General features: G+C 41.6%; 1 protein-coding gene across 5 annotated transcripts in view; it reads left to right on the top strand.

Moving 5' to 3' along the window:
• atp2a3 (ATPase sarcoplasmic/endoplasmic reticulum Ca2+ transporting 3) overlaps positions 1 to 14,672 on the top strand; it is a 79,160-nt gene that overhangs the window by 23,604 nt on the left and 40,884 nt on the right. For all 5 annotated transcript variants that reach the window (XM_055043485.1, XM_055043482.1, XM_055043486.1 and 2 more), the window contains exon 4: positions 4,511 to 5,001. In XM_055043485.1, the coding sequence (XP_054899460.1) occupies positions 4,884 to 5,001 (118 nt within the window). In that variant the 5' untranslated portion in view covers positions 4,511 to 4,883. The remainder of the gene's footprint in view (positions 1 to 4,510; positions 5,002 to 14,672) is intronic.

Genomic DNA, 14,672 nt, shown 5'->3' with positions numbered 1-14,672 from the left:
GGAAGATTATTTCACTTGTAATATACAAAATTGCAGCCGGAGCAACAAGTACTTTTGCATCAATGTTAAATAATTATCCACTTAAAACAAGCTCCTATATCTTGTCAAACAGTTATATGTCATTAGTTTAGTTTTATTTCAAGTGTACTAAGATTTTCTGGGAAGTAGACCAAAAATAATTTGTAAAATGTTGTGTTTTTGCAGTGTGCATGTGGTAAAAGTATTTATTTTGACCTTTTGACCACGAGTGCATACACTTTTCACAGCCACTCCAAGATAGAAATGTTTTGGTAATGACTGGGTCAGTGGTGTCAGAGTGAGACACTGAACAATAACAGAAATTTTGAACAATAAAAGAATGAAGAAAATAAAATATAATTTAGCCCTAATTCATTAGTAGCTGTAATAATTGATAGTTAGTTCAACATTCTTTGATCGGCTGTGGATTTTGTGCCATGTGCTGGAAAAATTGTTTCCATTTTTCCAATTGCCTTGTCATTTCACGTCGCCGTCCAGGCTGGGAACCAAAGACCTTCCCAATTCAGGGTCGGTCCTCACGACTCAGCGGCTTCTTTTCAACATCACTACAGCGGACCAGACAACAACGTTCCTGGTAAAACTCCTTGAGGGAACCGGAGACGGAGACGGAGAGAGCTCAGCTGTCAGAGCTGCAGACGGTCTTGTTTACCGCCTGTTGTGCACCTTGCAATCCATTTCATTTCCCAGCAAGCACTGTCAGGCCTTGTTCAGTTTACAGTGGCGATTCCTCAGCTTTGTTCTGTGAATATGATTTGCATTTTGAACTGCTTATGAAATACTTAATACACTGCTGGTATGCACTCTCAACGTGTTGTTGGAGTAGGTACATTGGCAGTTTTTAATGAAATTTGTACGTTTTTACGGCCCTAGTTGCTAGCATCAGCTTCGCTAATAGAAGACAAAGCTTACGACCCAGCTGAATTAGTCACAAGTAGATGCTAAACGGCTCGTCCTTCTATAGAGCTTTCCCTCCAGATCGCTGAAGCTACAATGTAGCTAGAGAACACTGCTAACACCAGAGCCGCCGCTGCTACAGACGACTTCAAATTCCCAGTTGAAGCAAATATCGTGCCATTTGCTTCCATGTGTTTTGTTCAACAGTGCTAGGGGCGATGCAGTATTTTCAGCCAATGAACGTTCAGGTTCATCGTCCAACCGGTCGCCACGTGGTTGCATCACTTCTGTTCCTTTCAGTCTCTCGTGTGCTGTGCGATTCAAGCTGAGGTTGCAGCTAAGAAATGCCCTCACTCTTTGAAAGGGGAAGAACTGCATGCACAGTGATACCAAACAGTTCTTAAAGTTGTATTTCAGGTTACATTTTGCCGTAACTGGAGAATGAAAATAGAAGCGGTCAAATGTGGGGCCGAGCATAGAGTTGAGACGGAACAATGTGGAGGCATTGAGTAGCATCTGTGTGTGGATTTAAAGTTGCCAGTTGACTTAGGATTTCTGCCAGAGGAGGTCAGGATTTCTGAAGAAAACCTCGACGTGGAAACGACATTGTTTCAAGCTGCTTGTCTGTTTTACAGTACAAAAGCTCCTGATACACAAGTTGTATCCTGAGAACTGTTCTATGAGTTCCAGTTCACCTTAGTTCTTTGAAGCATTGGTTGGAAAAACAAACTTCTTCATATGCATTCTGTCTTTTTAACCCTTGAACAATGTAAGTTTGTAGCTGGCCCTGCTGATTTTGTAGCAATCGCTGTTCCAAGGTAAGCATGAAGCAACGGTTGAACGAAATTCTTTCCTTTTAACAGGAACAGAACCACAACTTAGCGTGATCTCTTCTCTTTGTTCGTATTCAGTGTAAGAAAAATCAGATAAAGGCTAAAGACATATTCTTTGATAAATCAATGGGGTTAATAAAGAATCCCATCATTTTGTGGTACATTTGGTTTTTGTTATTACATTTGGTTGTTAAATGAAACAATGAAAATTTGCACTAAGCTATTAGCTTAGCTGTGACTTGTTGATAATCCAGCTGCTAACATCTTGCAGTTTGAGTGAATCATGTCTGTTTAACTCATAGCCGAGTTGCGCTCCTGCCTCATAAAACTTGCAATGGGTTTTTGAACGTCATGAAATTTAACAGCGAGTGTTTCGGCTGCTCTCTGCACACCTGTGAACATCTGCACAGACATTCTCTCTTTCACTTTGAATGTAATGGGTGAAAAACAAACAGCGACGGTTATGGAAAAACCCCAGTATTATAGTAAGATCAGCAACCAATGCATGGTGTAGAAATAAATAAACAAGAATAGGTTGAGATTTGCAAAGTAATGAACTAAAATATTCTTAGTGATATTTACCAATTGTTATTATTTTTGACAAGTAAGTAATATATTGTGTATCATTATAACTGCATTTTTTTAAATCCATTTGTGTATAAGCAGTCTTCTGTGTCTTTTCTTATCTTAAATGATCACACTCTATCTTTTTCTCACTGATTCCTAAGAATTGTTTTCAAACTCCAGTGTGGTTCTTCTTCTTTTTTCTTTCTTTTTTTGTTTTTTATCCCAGATGAACTCTAACCTTCACTTTTTTTCCCCCTTTAATCAAATAGCCTCGTGTTTGATTTTAAGCATTTCAATTGGAAATCAAGACGACTTCAGTGACTTCATTAGCATAATCCTAGCAGCGATGGCCTCAGGGCTGAGTTGAAGGCTTGTGTAAACTAGTCCGCTCATAACTGGCACAACTGGGTACGGCTACACTGGCAAAAACAAAACAAAACACATTACCTCCTGTCTATTTCTAAGCTCCTTTCCATGACCTCATTTGAAGATGCAATGAGGTTAAGGAATGATGGAGAGAGAAAATCATTTTGACTGCAATCCAATCACTCTCAAGGTGAGTAATCAAAGCCAGACCAAAGATCCCATGAGACCCCACCTCAGATAACGCTTCGTTCTTATGTTATTCCCGTTACATATTCAGGAAGTAAATAATAAATAAAAAGTACGCTAATCATAGAGTAAGACTATAATTTTAAAGTAAAACAAACTTTACTTGAGTACAATTTTTGTCCACATTACCCATCTTGAGTAATTTCTCATGCAAACTCCAACTAGAACTTGATCTAATTAAATTGTCTTGACCTTCCAAATAAAACTGCATCCAATCACTGTTCTCCAGAGATAAGCACTAGAACAAATAAGTAAGCGAAAGCAACAGCCTTCATCATTTACTTATTAATAGCCTAAAGTGAAGCATGCAAGGGACGAGCAAAACAAGTGTTGACTTTCTAGGAACCCATAAAATGCATGAATGGTAAATACAGTGACGACAGATCAGTAACGTGTGGCTTTTTATGTCCTCATAATGACTCTGGGAGGTGATAATATGTCCTCTCTAAAGACAAAACTTTAAACGCTTTACGTTATTGTTTGTAATATTCATCACTTTTTGCTCTGTAAAGGGAGAGTTCCACTGTTTTTTTCCACTCCAAGTCCCTGACGACAGCTGTGGTCCTTGTGGATTCACATGGAGATGGTTGTATTGTTGATTTCGTAGTACAACAGTTGACTGTAAAACCCCCCAAAAAATTTTTACTGACAATTTACAATAAAAGTCAATACACATTAGTTGATATAAACCTAAAAAATAAGAAAAGTTATTTGTTTTCCCATGTTACTCTAAGATACCACAATGTTTAGTTTACTCTTTGATCAATTTGTAATCCTCCTCCAGGGGGCTTTGGTGTACTGTCCTTAGTGAATTAAACTGTTGATGAGAAAAGTACAGAATATCACTTTTGATTAGCACTTTGTCAGCAGCACAAATACTGTCATGTCTGTCAGAGATGACTGCATCAACGCACCTGATATTGTCATCTTTAGCTGACACAAACTCAAAATGCAACCTTTATTTTCGCTTCTCTCTCCACTGTTTACATTTGTGACACGAGATTTCAAAAAGTAAAATAGTTTTTTGTCAAGTAAAGCAACAAAAATAGCAACACGCAGCAATTTTGACGAGTGACTTTAGTTATGACCGGAGTCTTAATGCCACTTCAAGAAAATAAAATTGGAACGGGAAAGTTATAAAGTTACACACGCAAAATCACAATATTGCCAGAATGAAGTCAGAATATTTCGACTTTATTCTCACACACTATTTTCCTAACATTATTCTCGCATGTATGAAATATTCTGACTTCATTTTTGTAATTTTACGACTTTATTGTAGTAATTTTATTTTTTAAATTATATTAGAGTAGCTGTTGTTGACTTATTTATTTGAATGGGGGGGCGAGGCTTCAACTTGGTAAACCGGTCCCCAAAAACCTTGGATTCGCCTCTGCTCGAAGGACAACCGGAGGTTGTTCAATTCAAAGCCATATAAGCCATTTACTCTTTGAATGGAATAAAAATTATCCCGCAGCAAGAACTAATTTGGCCCAGGCTGTGCTGGAGTTATTTATTTTTTTCCTCCTTCTTCTTCTTCTTTTTTTTTTTTTTTTTTTTTGTAGCCCAGGTAGACGCAGCCAATAGGAGCGCAGGAGGGAGGGCCCAGCGGCGAGGAGGCGGTCTGCGGCGCCACAGCCACAGCACACCTTCAGATGGAGACGAAGTAACAGCGGCGGCGCAGCTACAGAAGGACGAAAGCGACCGAACCGCGGATCCCGGACGTGTATTTTTTTTGTGTGTGTGTCTTCTTCCACCTTCTCGCTCTCCCTTCAGCTTTGGGGAGAAGGAGGGGAAAAAACCCCCAGGTGACTGAGACACACCGACCGACCGGCCGGGAGGGTCCATTAGCGGTGACCAGCCTCGCGCACCTTACTACTTACTTCCAGCTGCATGCATTTGGACCCGAACATCTGACAAGCCTCTCGTCCGACCAAGATGGAAAATGCGCACACTAAGTCTGCGAGCGAAGTTTTGGACAACTTCGGCGTGAATGAAATCACCGGGCTGACCCTGGAGCAGGTCCACGCCAGCCTGCAGAAATACGGGCCGAACGGTGAGTTTGTACACCCGCACGAACCCGCGCTCTGGCCCCCCCGCCCGTCCGCTGCGTGGGGCTCGCGTCGATTCCTCCGCCAGGAAATCCCTCAGCCGACGTTTCTGTATGTTCAATGCTGAGGCAGGTAGAGCGAGTAAAAAAAAAAAAAAAAAAACACAATTTCCCCCTCGAGCGCTTATACAAGCTGGACATTCAGTGAAGCAGCCAGGTCTGTTTTAAAGTTGAGGTGTCCTCTGGTCATGCGGGGACGCATCACCTCTAGCTTCCACCCCATTTCCTCCCCTCCCCCTCCTACACTCCTCCATCACCCAGGTTCACCCCCTCCAACACCTCAACCCCGGATCTTTTGTCGGTAGGTGCAGCCGCTGCGTCCGAGAGCGGCAGCCTGGGATCAGGAAGTGCAGAGAGCTGGGTGCCTCAGGCTTCCTGGAAGACTTACAGGAGATGCATCAGACGATGTAACAGGCGATCCTGAACAACCTGTTTTCACTTTCAACAGTCGCTCTGCACATGTTTCCAGTTCACATTGTGCCACAGAGGTTGGAGGGGAGAGGCAGGAGGGCAGTAAATGCCCCCACTGTCTTCCTCCAGGTCCTTGAAAGATAATAACAGTCATAAAGTAGCTGTGTAGGGAAATCGATTCTGTTTAGTCACAGCCCCCCTCCATCATCCTGAACACCACGCTGGTGTTTGATGCATTTCTGGACTCCGACCTGACGTCAACACACCTTTCTGTCCCCCCCTCTGCCTGCCTGTCATTTGCATGTGTGGCCAAGCCGCGGAGCAGAGTGGCACATTGTGCAGGGGCCGAACACTAGCCCTTTTGTTGCAAGCCGGCCTCCTCTCTAAGCCCAGGGGCTTGTGATGACTTCATGGAAAAAAAAGCAAAAAAAAAAAAAAAAAAAAAAAGCAACGTCTTGCCACAGATAACATCTCTTTCGCTTTTAGCTGTGAACTTCCTGCCTTGTGCGAGCGCGTTGCAGGCAAACACTGTATAGTGGGGCGGGGGGAGGAATACCCCTCTTGTTCCCTTTCAGGTTCATGTGCGAGCCAAAACGAGTTAAAGACAGCATTGGGGTGGCTTGGATTAGTTTTTTTTTTCTAGTTTTACTTCTGGTTCGACTGCTCAGTGCCTCCCTTCCCTCTGCTGGTAAACCGCAGGGCTCTGTTGATGAAGCGAGGTGAGCATCTGTTCACATCAGTTTGCAGGGAGTGAGCAGTATGTTGGAAACTCCTGAAGACTCTGCTGTCACCATAATTAGACTCTTGCAGCGATAACTATTAAGTGAAAATGCCACGGTTTCACAGTGTGATGGAATTTACTCGAAAATGTGTCGGTACTGGAAGTGACAGGCTCCTTCACACCCTGGACGACCCCCCAAACCCCCACTGGCAAGGCCGGCTCAAAGTTGTACAACTTAGAAGTCAAACACGTTGTCCACCCGTCACCAAAACAGCTGCACTGATGTCTTTTTATCACGGATCGATTTTGCCCAGGTGTTTAGCACGGCTTGATTAAAGTTAGCTGAATGAGTAATTTGCTTTCTGAAAATGGGGTTTTGTTGAAAGCTTTTAGCAGTTAATACCCTACCATAACGCCCTAAACATTTTTATTTATATATATATTTATATATTTTTTATGGCTGAAGCTAGTTTCTGATCAGAGCAAAGCCTCTTTAATAAATGAATAACTGGAATCTCTAAACGTGCCTTGTCCTTTTTTCCAGACTTGCCATGTGACATTTTAATCATTACTATTATTATTTTTTATACCAGGAAACAATTACAATTTGTTCCTGTTCCTGCTAATCCTGAAAGCTATAAGGCACACAGTATTCCTTTAAAATGATCACTTTTTTTATCTTGTGATCAGTAGCTGACTCTGCACCTTTTTTTTTTTTTTTTTTACATTTGCCTTTTGTTTGATGCAATCTTTGAAAGTGAATATTCTTATTTAGCACAACTGGAAATTAGAGATGCATCGGTCATCCTTTTCTTTTTCCGATTTCAGTACCTAATCTCTTTTGAGGTGTCGATTCAAGTTTTTGACCAAATCAAAATTTTTGTGTGAATTTTTAGCCATTTTGTAGCTGATGACGTTAAAAACACACAAGCCACACTGAGATGAGCAGTAGAGGAGAAAAGTAGCTGTGCTCTTCCTCTACGTTGGAAGAGGGTTTCCTTGCTGCCTCTCTGCATTCGGCCGCAGTCTGGAAGCGGTTTGCTGTCTTGTTAAGCGGAGCTCTCATAGCTCTTTGCCTCTGAAGGTAAAAAAAACAACAACAAAAAAAAAAAACAAAGGCTGAAATGAGATTTTACGTGCTTTCTTTCCATCAGACTTTCCACTCCAAGAAGACAAATCGCAACATCTTTTTCACGTTTATCAGCTTTTGCTGTGTTTTTTTATTTCCCCTCCCTCCATGTGATGCCGGGAGCGCCCCTCAACCCACCCACCCACCTTCAAACACACAATTGGATTTTTTTTCCTATGATCTTGGAAAATGAGCTTAGCCACACTGGCCGGGTGACGTTACGCTCACAGTTAATGCTTTTCTAGGAGCTTCCCTGCTCTTGGTGTCATTCATTTAAAGATGCATTTATCTAATTCTGCTGCCAGGTTGTACGAGCACCTCGTTTTTACCACACGTTTTAGCACCTTCATTGAGAAATGGCTCCTTCTGATGTACTAGAGCGGGAAGGTAGTCTCACTTCCACACACTGATGCACACACTCTGTTTCTCTGCAGGAAGGAGGCTTTGTGGTGTGCGATTGTGTCCTGTGTGCCCCCAGCCCTTATTTCGAGGGTGCACTCTGTTCATTTTCGAAGCGTTTCAGTAAAAAGGAATATGGCCCCCTTGAGAAATCAGCCTTTTTTGTCCTGAACCTGGCGGCGGGTCTCCCGATGGCCGTCCTTAAATGATTGCGACGCTCGGATGAGTGGAGAATTCCCTAATAGAGGTTCCTGTGTCCCGGCTTCAGTTCTTCACACGGCTGAATGCTATTGCGCCAGAGAGGAGTGTTTGTCATTATTAATATCGTAATTTCCTCTCTCTCTGCGTTGCTGTGCAAGGATGAGGAGTCATGAAGATTTTAGAGGCTTGTAAAAATTAGACGGGACCCTCCCACACGAAGACCCATTATGCAACACAGTCGGATCGGGCACTTTGCGTCGCGATGGAAGCTCTTCTAGTAGGCATGGAGCGATTGCCGGGCGGCGGGTAACGGTTTCTAACATTTTACGTCAACGTGTGAGATACCCGAGAAAGCGCCGGGGTGACCGGAGCTGACTCTAACGCAGCGCTGACCCTCCCACACCTGTTGCTGCATACTGCTGGTCAGCCGGCTGGCGACACAAACGGTTTGGAAATGTTTTCAAACATGTAGAGTCACGATGTGAAGACTGAAGGAGCTACTCCCATTAATGAGGCGGGGTTCATCTAGTGGTAACAAGGTTTTTGAAACTGGGTTCAAAGACGCAAATATGTTCCTTCCTACTGTTCCCATGGTTTAAAGTCCTTTTAATGAGATGCAAATATGACTTTTTCTTATGTTGTTCCAGTTACAAGAACTGTGAACAATCATTGTGTGCAAATAATCGGAGAGCCACCTACTGTACTCATTAAAGTAGAGCTGTTTTACTTAAACACTGACCAAATTTAGCAGGTTTTAGCTTTTTGATGGTCTGTATGAATTATAGTCAAGAGTTGGGTGTAGTTGTGATTGTTATAATTGGAATTGTCAATATGTTATATGATTTTAGCCAGAGACGTAATGTTTAAATTATTGTGGCCAAGTTCCGATCTCTGGTTTTGTTAGAGATCAATACCCAATTATGATAATAAGTAGGAAATACGTGCTGTGGAAAAATGTGGAACATCTGACCTTATATTTAATGTGTCCTAAAGGGGAGTGAAATTAAATGCGGCGTCCTCTGAGTATGCTAACAGCAGACTAGCATGAACCAGTTTGTAGAATTATTCAAATCGACTTGATAATGTTAAGCATTTTAATTCAGATTTTGTTTTTCTGTAAATATAGTGAAACTGCTGTGTTTTTCTCAGGTTACTGTTCTGTGCGGCTGAATCTTAGGTCGTTGCCTGACTTTCTAAAATGTCATGAAGGCAAAACTCAAACTTTTTCATACACTGGAAGGCTGCGCTGTGCCACTCTGCTTGCATCAATTTAAAGTCTTCTCAGATGTTCCTATATTTTTTGCCTGTTTTCTCATCATAGCCTGCAGGTTGAAGTCTCCCTGCTTCACTTCTGAAATGTTGCAGCACTCTGCACGCTTTTGCTTCTGCCACAAATAATAACTACAACTTCCTCTAGTAGTCTGGCGGGATCTCTGTCATGATGTCGTTTCTCTTCCTGTTCTGCAACTCAACATCAGTGCGGTCTGACTTTATCGCTCTCAAGTTTGAACTACGAGATACGTTGTGCCGCTTCCTGCTGCTCCTCCTCCTCCTCCTTCGCACCAGAGCGACTGCACATTGCTTCTGACCGTGCGGCTGTCAGCTGCTAAAAGAAACAGAAAAGGTGTCCGGTGGAGTTGGTGAAACGGCGTGAACAGTGTTGGCACTTTGTGGGCTGAGAAGGGACAGTTAGGGTTAGAGAAAGCTAAACTTGAAGCTGTTTGCAGGGGGGGTTGAGTCACTTCCCTCTTCTAGTTGGCTCTTGTGTGTATCTGGCTTCAGATGGAGCTGTGATCCTGTTCTAGCTCGTCACTTCTTCCCTCCCACCTCTGCATCTGTCACAGCCGTATGCTGTTGATGATGATGATGATGATGATGTTGTTGAGTAAGAGTCCGGTCTTCTGCAGAGAAAAAGTAAGACGAGGTGTTTTATGCAGCCTGGGTGTTTTTAGGGTTTTGTGCAGATCGATGAGCTCTGGGCGGAAATGTTTTGAGTATATTTGGAGCCAGATGGTATATATGAATGTTTCCAAAATAAAGCGACGGCCGAGCATAGCATGCAGATGGAAACAGTGCGAACTGACGTGTGATGTTCGGATTTTATTTATTAATTTTTTCTCTTAATTGGACGTCGCTGGAGCTCTGCAGCACAGATGGTCCCACACATGAAACCTGCCTGTGTCTCATTTATTCTCAGTCATTGCATTTATTTATTAATTTAGTTCAGTTTGTTCAGAAATGCATGCAATGCTATTCGCATTCCTTAATATTTTTATTTTGTCATGTTGCAGCCACAGAACATGGAATTTATTTTGGATAATTATAAAGAATGAAAGATAATGATGCATGGGCTTATAGATATAAACTTTATATTAATATATTCAATATGTTTAGCAGTTAGGAGCATGATTTAATACGGTAGCTTTTTATTCTTATTATTTAGTCACACTTTGTGCAGCATTATGATGAAATGGGACTACCGCCACTCTGTGATTTGTGAAAATAAATACTAAACACAATCATTGTAGCATAATAACTGAACAGAAAATTTGAAAAGATCTATGTCCGCAGAAAATTCAGCAATTCAATTGTCGACCGCATGTGATTTTCTGACAGCTTATTTAAAGAGAATAGATGTTACTTTTACAGCACTTTTAGCAGCATCATGAAGACCAAGTGACCCGGCAGAAAGATCAGGGGAAGAAAAAGGTCCAGGTTATTAAACAGTCCCAGCCTTGAATGTCATTCAAAAAATGTAAAAAAAAAAAAACGCACCACACACCTACCCAAACATGGCCGCTCACCTAAACAGAGCAGTAATCATGCAAGCGGACAAGTTACCCAGGGTAACTCTGGGGGAGCTGCCGCCAACCACGACTGAGGTGGAAGAATCTGACCTGACCTTGACAAAAGAGTAGCACGAGTTGTAGCATTTTCTGACAGAAAGCTGCAAAACGTGTAGTTTGCATTTTTCCACAAGTCACATGTAGAGCAGTACTTTGGCTGGTCCTGACCCAAATTAATCTTACTGGGCTACGTCTAACATGCTGGGCATGGCGGAAAACCACAATGTCCACATAACACGTCTTTGTGACAATAACACGATGTTGTGGGGAGGCTTGACCTCAGCAGGTACAGGGCAGTCTGCTAAGAAAACCTGGGAAACTCCATAAAAGCTTGAGATTGGGGATGTGGGTTCTGCTTTCAGTACCACACCAATCTTTAGGACGACTTGAATCAAATCTGATTCATGGGTTCAGACCTAAATATAATGGAGAAACCATGACAACATGCTCATAATTTACTTTGTAGGAGTGCAAAACTTTAAAACAGCTATAAGTGGTTCAAAACATAGCTGTAAGTGGGGCGGATAAAAAAAAGTCACATCTTGCGGATTTTTTGTGTGTCGAACCACTTCCTGGTTATGCCCCACTACAATACTGAATTTGGTAAAGCACAGAATAAAAACGAATAATTTTAACCTTATTGGCCCACATCTTTTGCTGCACACTGCCTCTGCAATTCATGATTCTTCAAACCACGATTCCAGAGCAACAAAGTTTTCTCTCTCGCCGCTCTTGCTTCAGAGCTGTTGATCGGTCCTTTTGATTGGACAGAAGTGTCGCTCTGGTTTCCAAACCTAGAATAAACCGTATTAATAGCACAGCACTAACACAGATATTTTTGGGGGCCGGTGTTTTGGGGATTGCAGATTTTTTTTTTTCTCTTGGCAGCTTTCAGCTGTATTAGTTGGCTACTGGATGGCTATTTGCCACCCTCCTCCTCGCCTGTTTATTTATTAAAAAATAAAACGACTCTTTGCACAGCTGTGACCTCGAAGAGGAAGCTTCGAGTCCCGACAGAGCTAACAGCTCTGTGCTAATCACCTCATGCATGTCCTTTTCTGTTAACAGCATGTTTTCCTTTTCCTCTCTTAACTTGCCGGTGGTGGTAAAATGTGACATTTTGGTCTCATTTTAAAGAGAATGTCACGCATGTGAAACATTGCATGGATGCAAAGATTAAATGTACTTCTCTATGAATCCACAACAATAAACAGCTGCCGTAATCTGCAGCAGATGATCAAATCATTAAAATGCAGCATTTGTAAAGGCAAACAAAAGCAGCATGCAGTCACAAGTGGACCGTGTAAATGATTCCACTGGATAAGTTCAGCATGCAATATTCTGTGCAAATACAGATTGATGGGGAAGATACAGTTTCTGTCACCAAGATTGTTGGTGCCAGAAACGGTCCGGCCAATGAACAGCTGCAGCATGTCAACTGCCGTCCTAATTGGCTACAGAAAATCTCAAATGTTAGCTGAAATCTCCCCAAAATATCTGTATCTGTACCAGAATATCAAATAGATCAGTTAATCTATAGCTGAAATAAACCAAATTGTTTTCTCCAGCACATTAACTCCTTTGGTGCCCTTTATATACACCAACTGTGCATGTTATTGGAATCAGCCTCAATGAAATTAACAAATTATTTTAGAACGTGTGAATCCGTTCAGGATCTTTAGATGTCAGCAGGTTTTAATGCTGGTTTTGTCAAAGTGTCAAACAAACTAAAGAAACACAAAGCTCCGTTTGGCACCTTCTGCCAAGACGTGGTGGGATTCCTTAATCAGAAAACCAAGAACAGATTTTTGAAACTGTTTATGCAGATGACTGAAACCAGCAGTGACCAAAACTTTAATGCACAGTTTATCTGTCAGGTATCATTCTGCTTTGAAATGACACAAGAGTTCTTCTTCTCTTTTAAAGTCACCTGTCGGCCACCACAGAGGGACAGTCTGTGGTCCAAGTGTTGCACAATTAATCCGAATATCTGTGAAAGTTTCTAAAAAAAAAAAAGAAAGAAAAAATCACTTCTTGTATGCTTGGCACACGCTGTACAATTTTAAAAAATCTCACAGGACTTAAACGCGTCACAAGTTAATTACTATGAAATCCTATGATTGTCTTGTATGTTTGTCCGACAGTGAATGAACTCCAGAAAAGCACTAATGATGGAAAAAAACAAAACAGTCATCAACTAAAGGTTGTTGCCCAGATCAAAGTGGAAATTTTCACTTTTTTTTTACAAGTAGAAATCTGAAACTCTGAACAGACTGCTGAATAAAATGACGACTTTATGCAGCAGTTCTGCATTTTTGTTTTAAATGGTAACAGTGATATTAATTAAAACATTATTACTACCAAAGCAAAGTCAATCAATACTTAGCAAATTTAGAAATGGTTTGTCCAACCCAACTGAAGAAATAAATACAAATACCCAAATTGAAATGGCTAGAAAAGTTAATATTTAATAATATAGTGTCCCCCATACAAGGAAACACAAAGCGTGGCACAGTTGTGTAGAATGTGACCATCAGGACTCATCTTTCACATGTGCTGGCACACCTGCCACCTTGTCAGTTTTTGTTGCTGGTGGCATTGAGGTGCATGTTTGGGTTTCAGGTTTCAGCTTTTCTTCAGCTTCTTTCAAATAGATTCAGGCCAGCACTCATAGCTGCACAGTTTCAATCTCATGAATTTTAACCGCTCTTAATTGTTATTTATTTGTGGTATCAGATTTATTTTCAAAGTTTAATAACATCCCCTAAGAATCGGCAACAAATCCGCCGCAGGTACTGGTGGTTTCAACTTTGACGGCTCGTACCTTTAATGGTCGTAAACGGCGCCTCTGTCTACTAGATTTTTCTTAAGGGTGACAGTCGGGTAGACTCGGCTCAACTGAGTCTACCCAAATTGCAACATTTGTTGCATTTTCAGCCAGTTTTACACTGCTCTGTGTCAAACAATCCAAACTCTGTGAAACACATATACCCCTCCTGTCCTGTGGTGGCGCTGCACCAAGAACCAGTGAAGGAAACGACACAAACTCCTCGCTGCTGGACCCGCACGTTTGTTTTGGTTGTATTTACCCAGAATGCCCTGCGCTATAGTTCACTTCCTGCTTTTGAAGCACTTTCCAGTCACATATTTGAACTGCACTAAAGATCAATGCTATGGTTGCAGTTCCGTAATTCTATTTTGTTTTTGTAAAGATATAAAAGTAGGAATAAACCCAATATTAATTTTTGTATCCAAATTGGTGAACCAGGGATCAGAGAGCCCATATCATCCGTCTTCTTTTCATATGCGATGCATGTTTTGATCTCGTGTCCCACAAACCCGAGGGACAGTAGCTTTTCCATGAACATTTTTCCCAGCACTTCCTTAAATCTATTTATAATGTCCTATCACTGTCAACTGTCAGTGAGCTGTGCACAGTCAAAGCCCCATTCAGTCCTCTTGAACTCATCTGAATGTCTGTGCATGACTTTTCTGCACCAACTTTGACAAATTTCCATCAAGTCAATCGGTCTAATGGCTGGAGATTCTTAAAAACAGACTGCAGACTTCTAAAACAGGGTCCTCCCAATATTTCAGGCTATTTTCTTCCAGGATTCTTAAGGTGTCTGACAGCTCTGTTGTCTTTACGTCCCTTTTAAACCATAAAGTCTTACACTTGTTGGTTTGAGGCCTTAAAAACACTGGAATGTTAATCAAAATCTTCCCCTTTTCCCCCATTTTAAAATCCCTTGACTTTGACAGAATTCTGAACTGATCAACATGAGAATTAAACAAAATCCAAAACCCAAGGTTGTTGCCAAGTCCGGCGCGTTGCTGCTCTGCAGCCATGTAATCCAAGAAAAACAGCGACCCGATGAGACGACTGATGTCTCTGTTGTACGTGCTGCTT

Source organism: Poeciliopsis prolifica, unplaced genomic scaffold (assembly GCF_027474105.1).
Source record: "Poeciliopsis prolifica strain line A6 unplaced genomic scaffold, Auburn_PproV2 SCAFFOLD019, whole genome shotgun sequence".
In the NCBI taxonomy this organism is placed as follows: Eukaryota; Metazoa; Chordata; class Actinopteri; order Cyprinodontiformes; family Poeciliidae; genus Poeciliopsis; species Poeciliopsis prolifica.
Note: the sequence above shows the minus strand (reverse complement) of the source record. Positions and strands in the feature narration are given on the sequence as shown.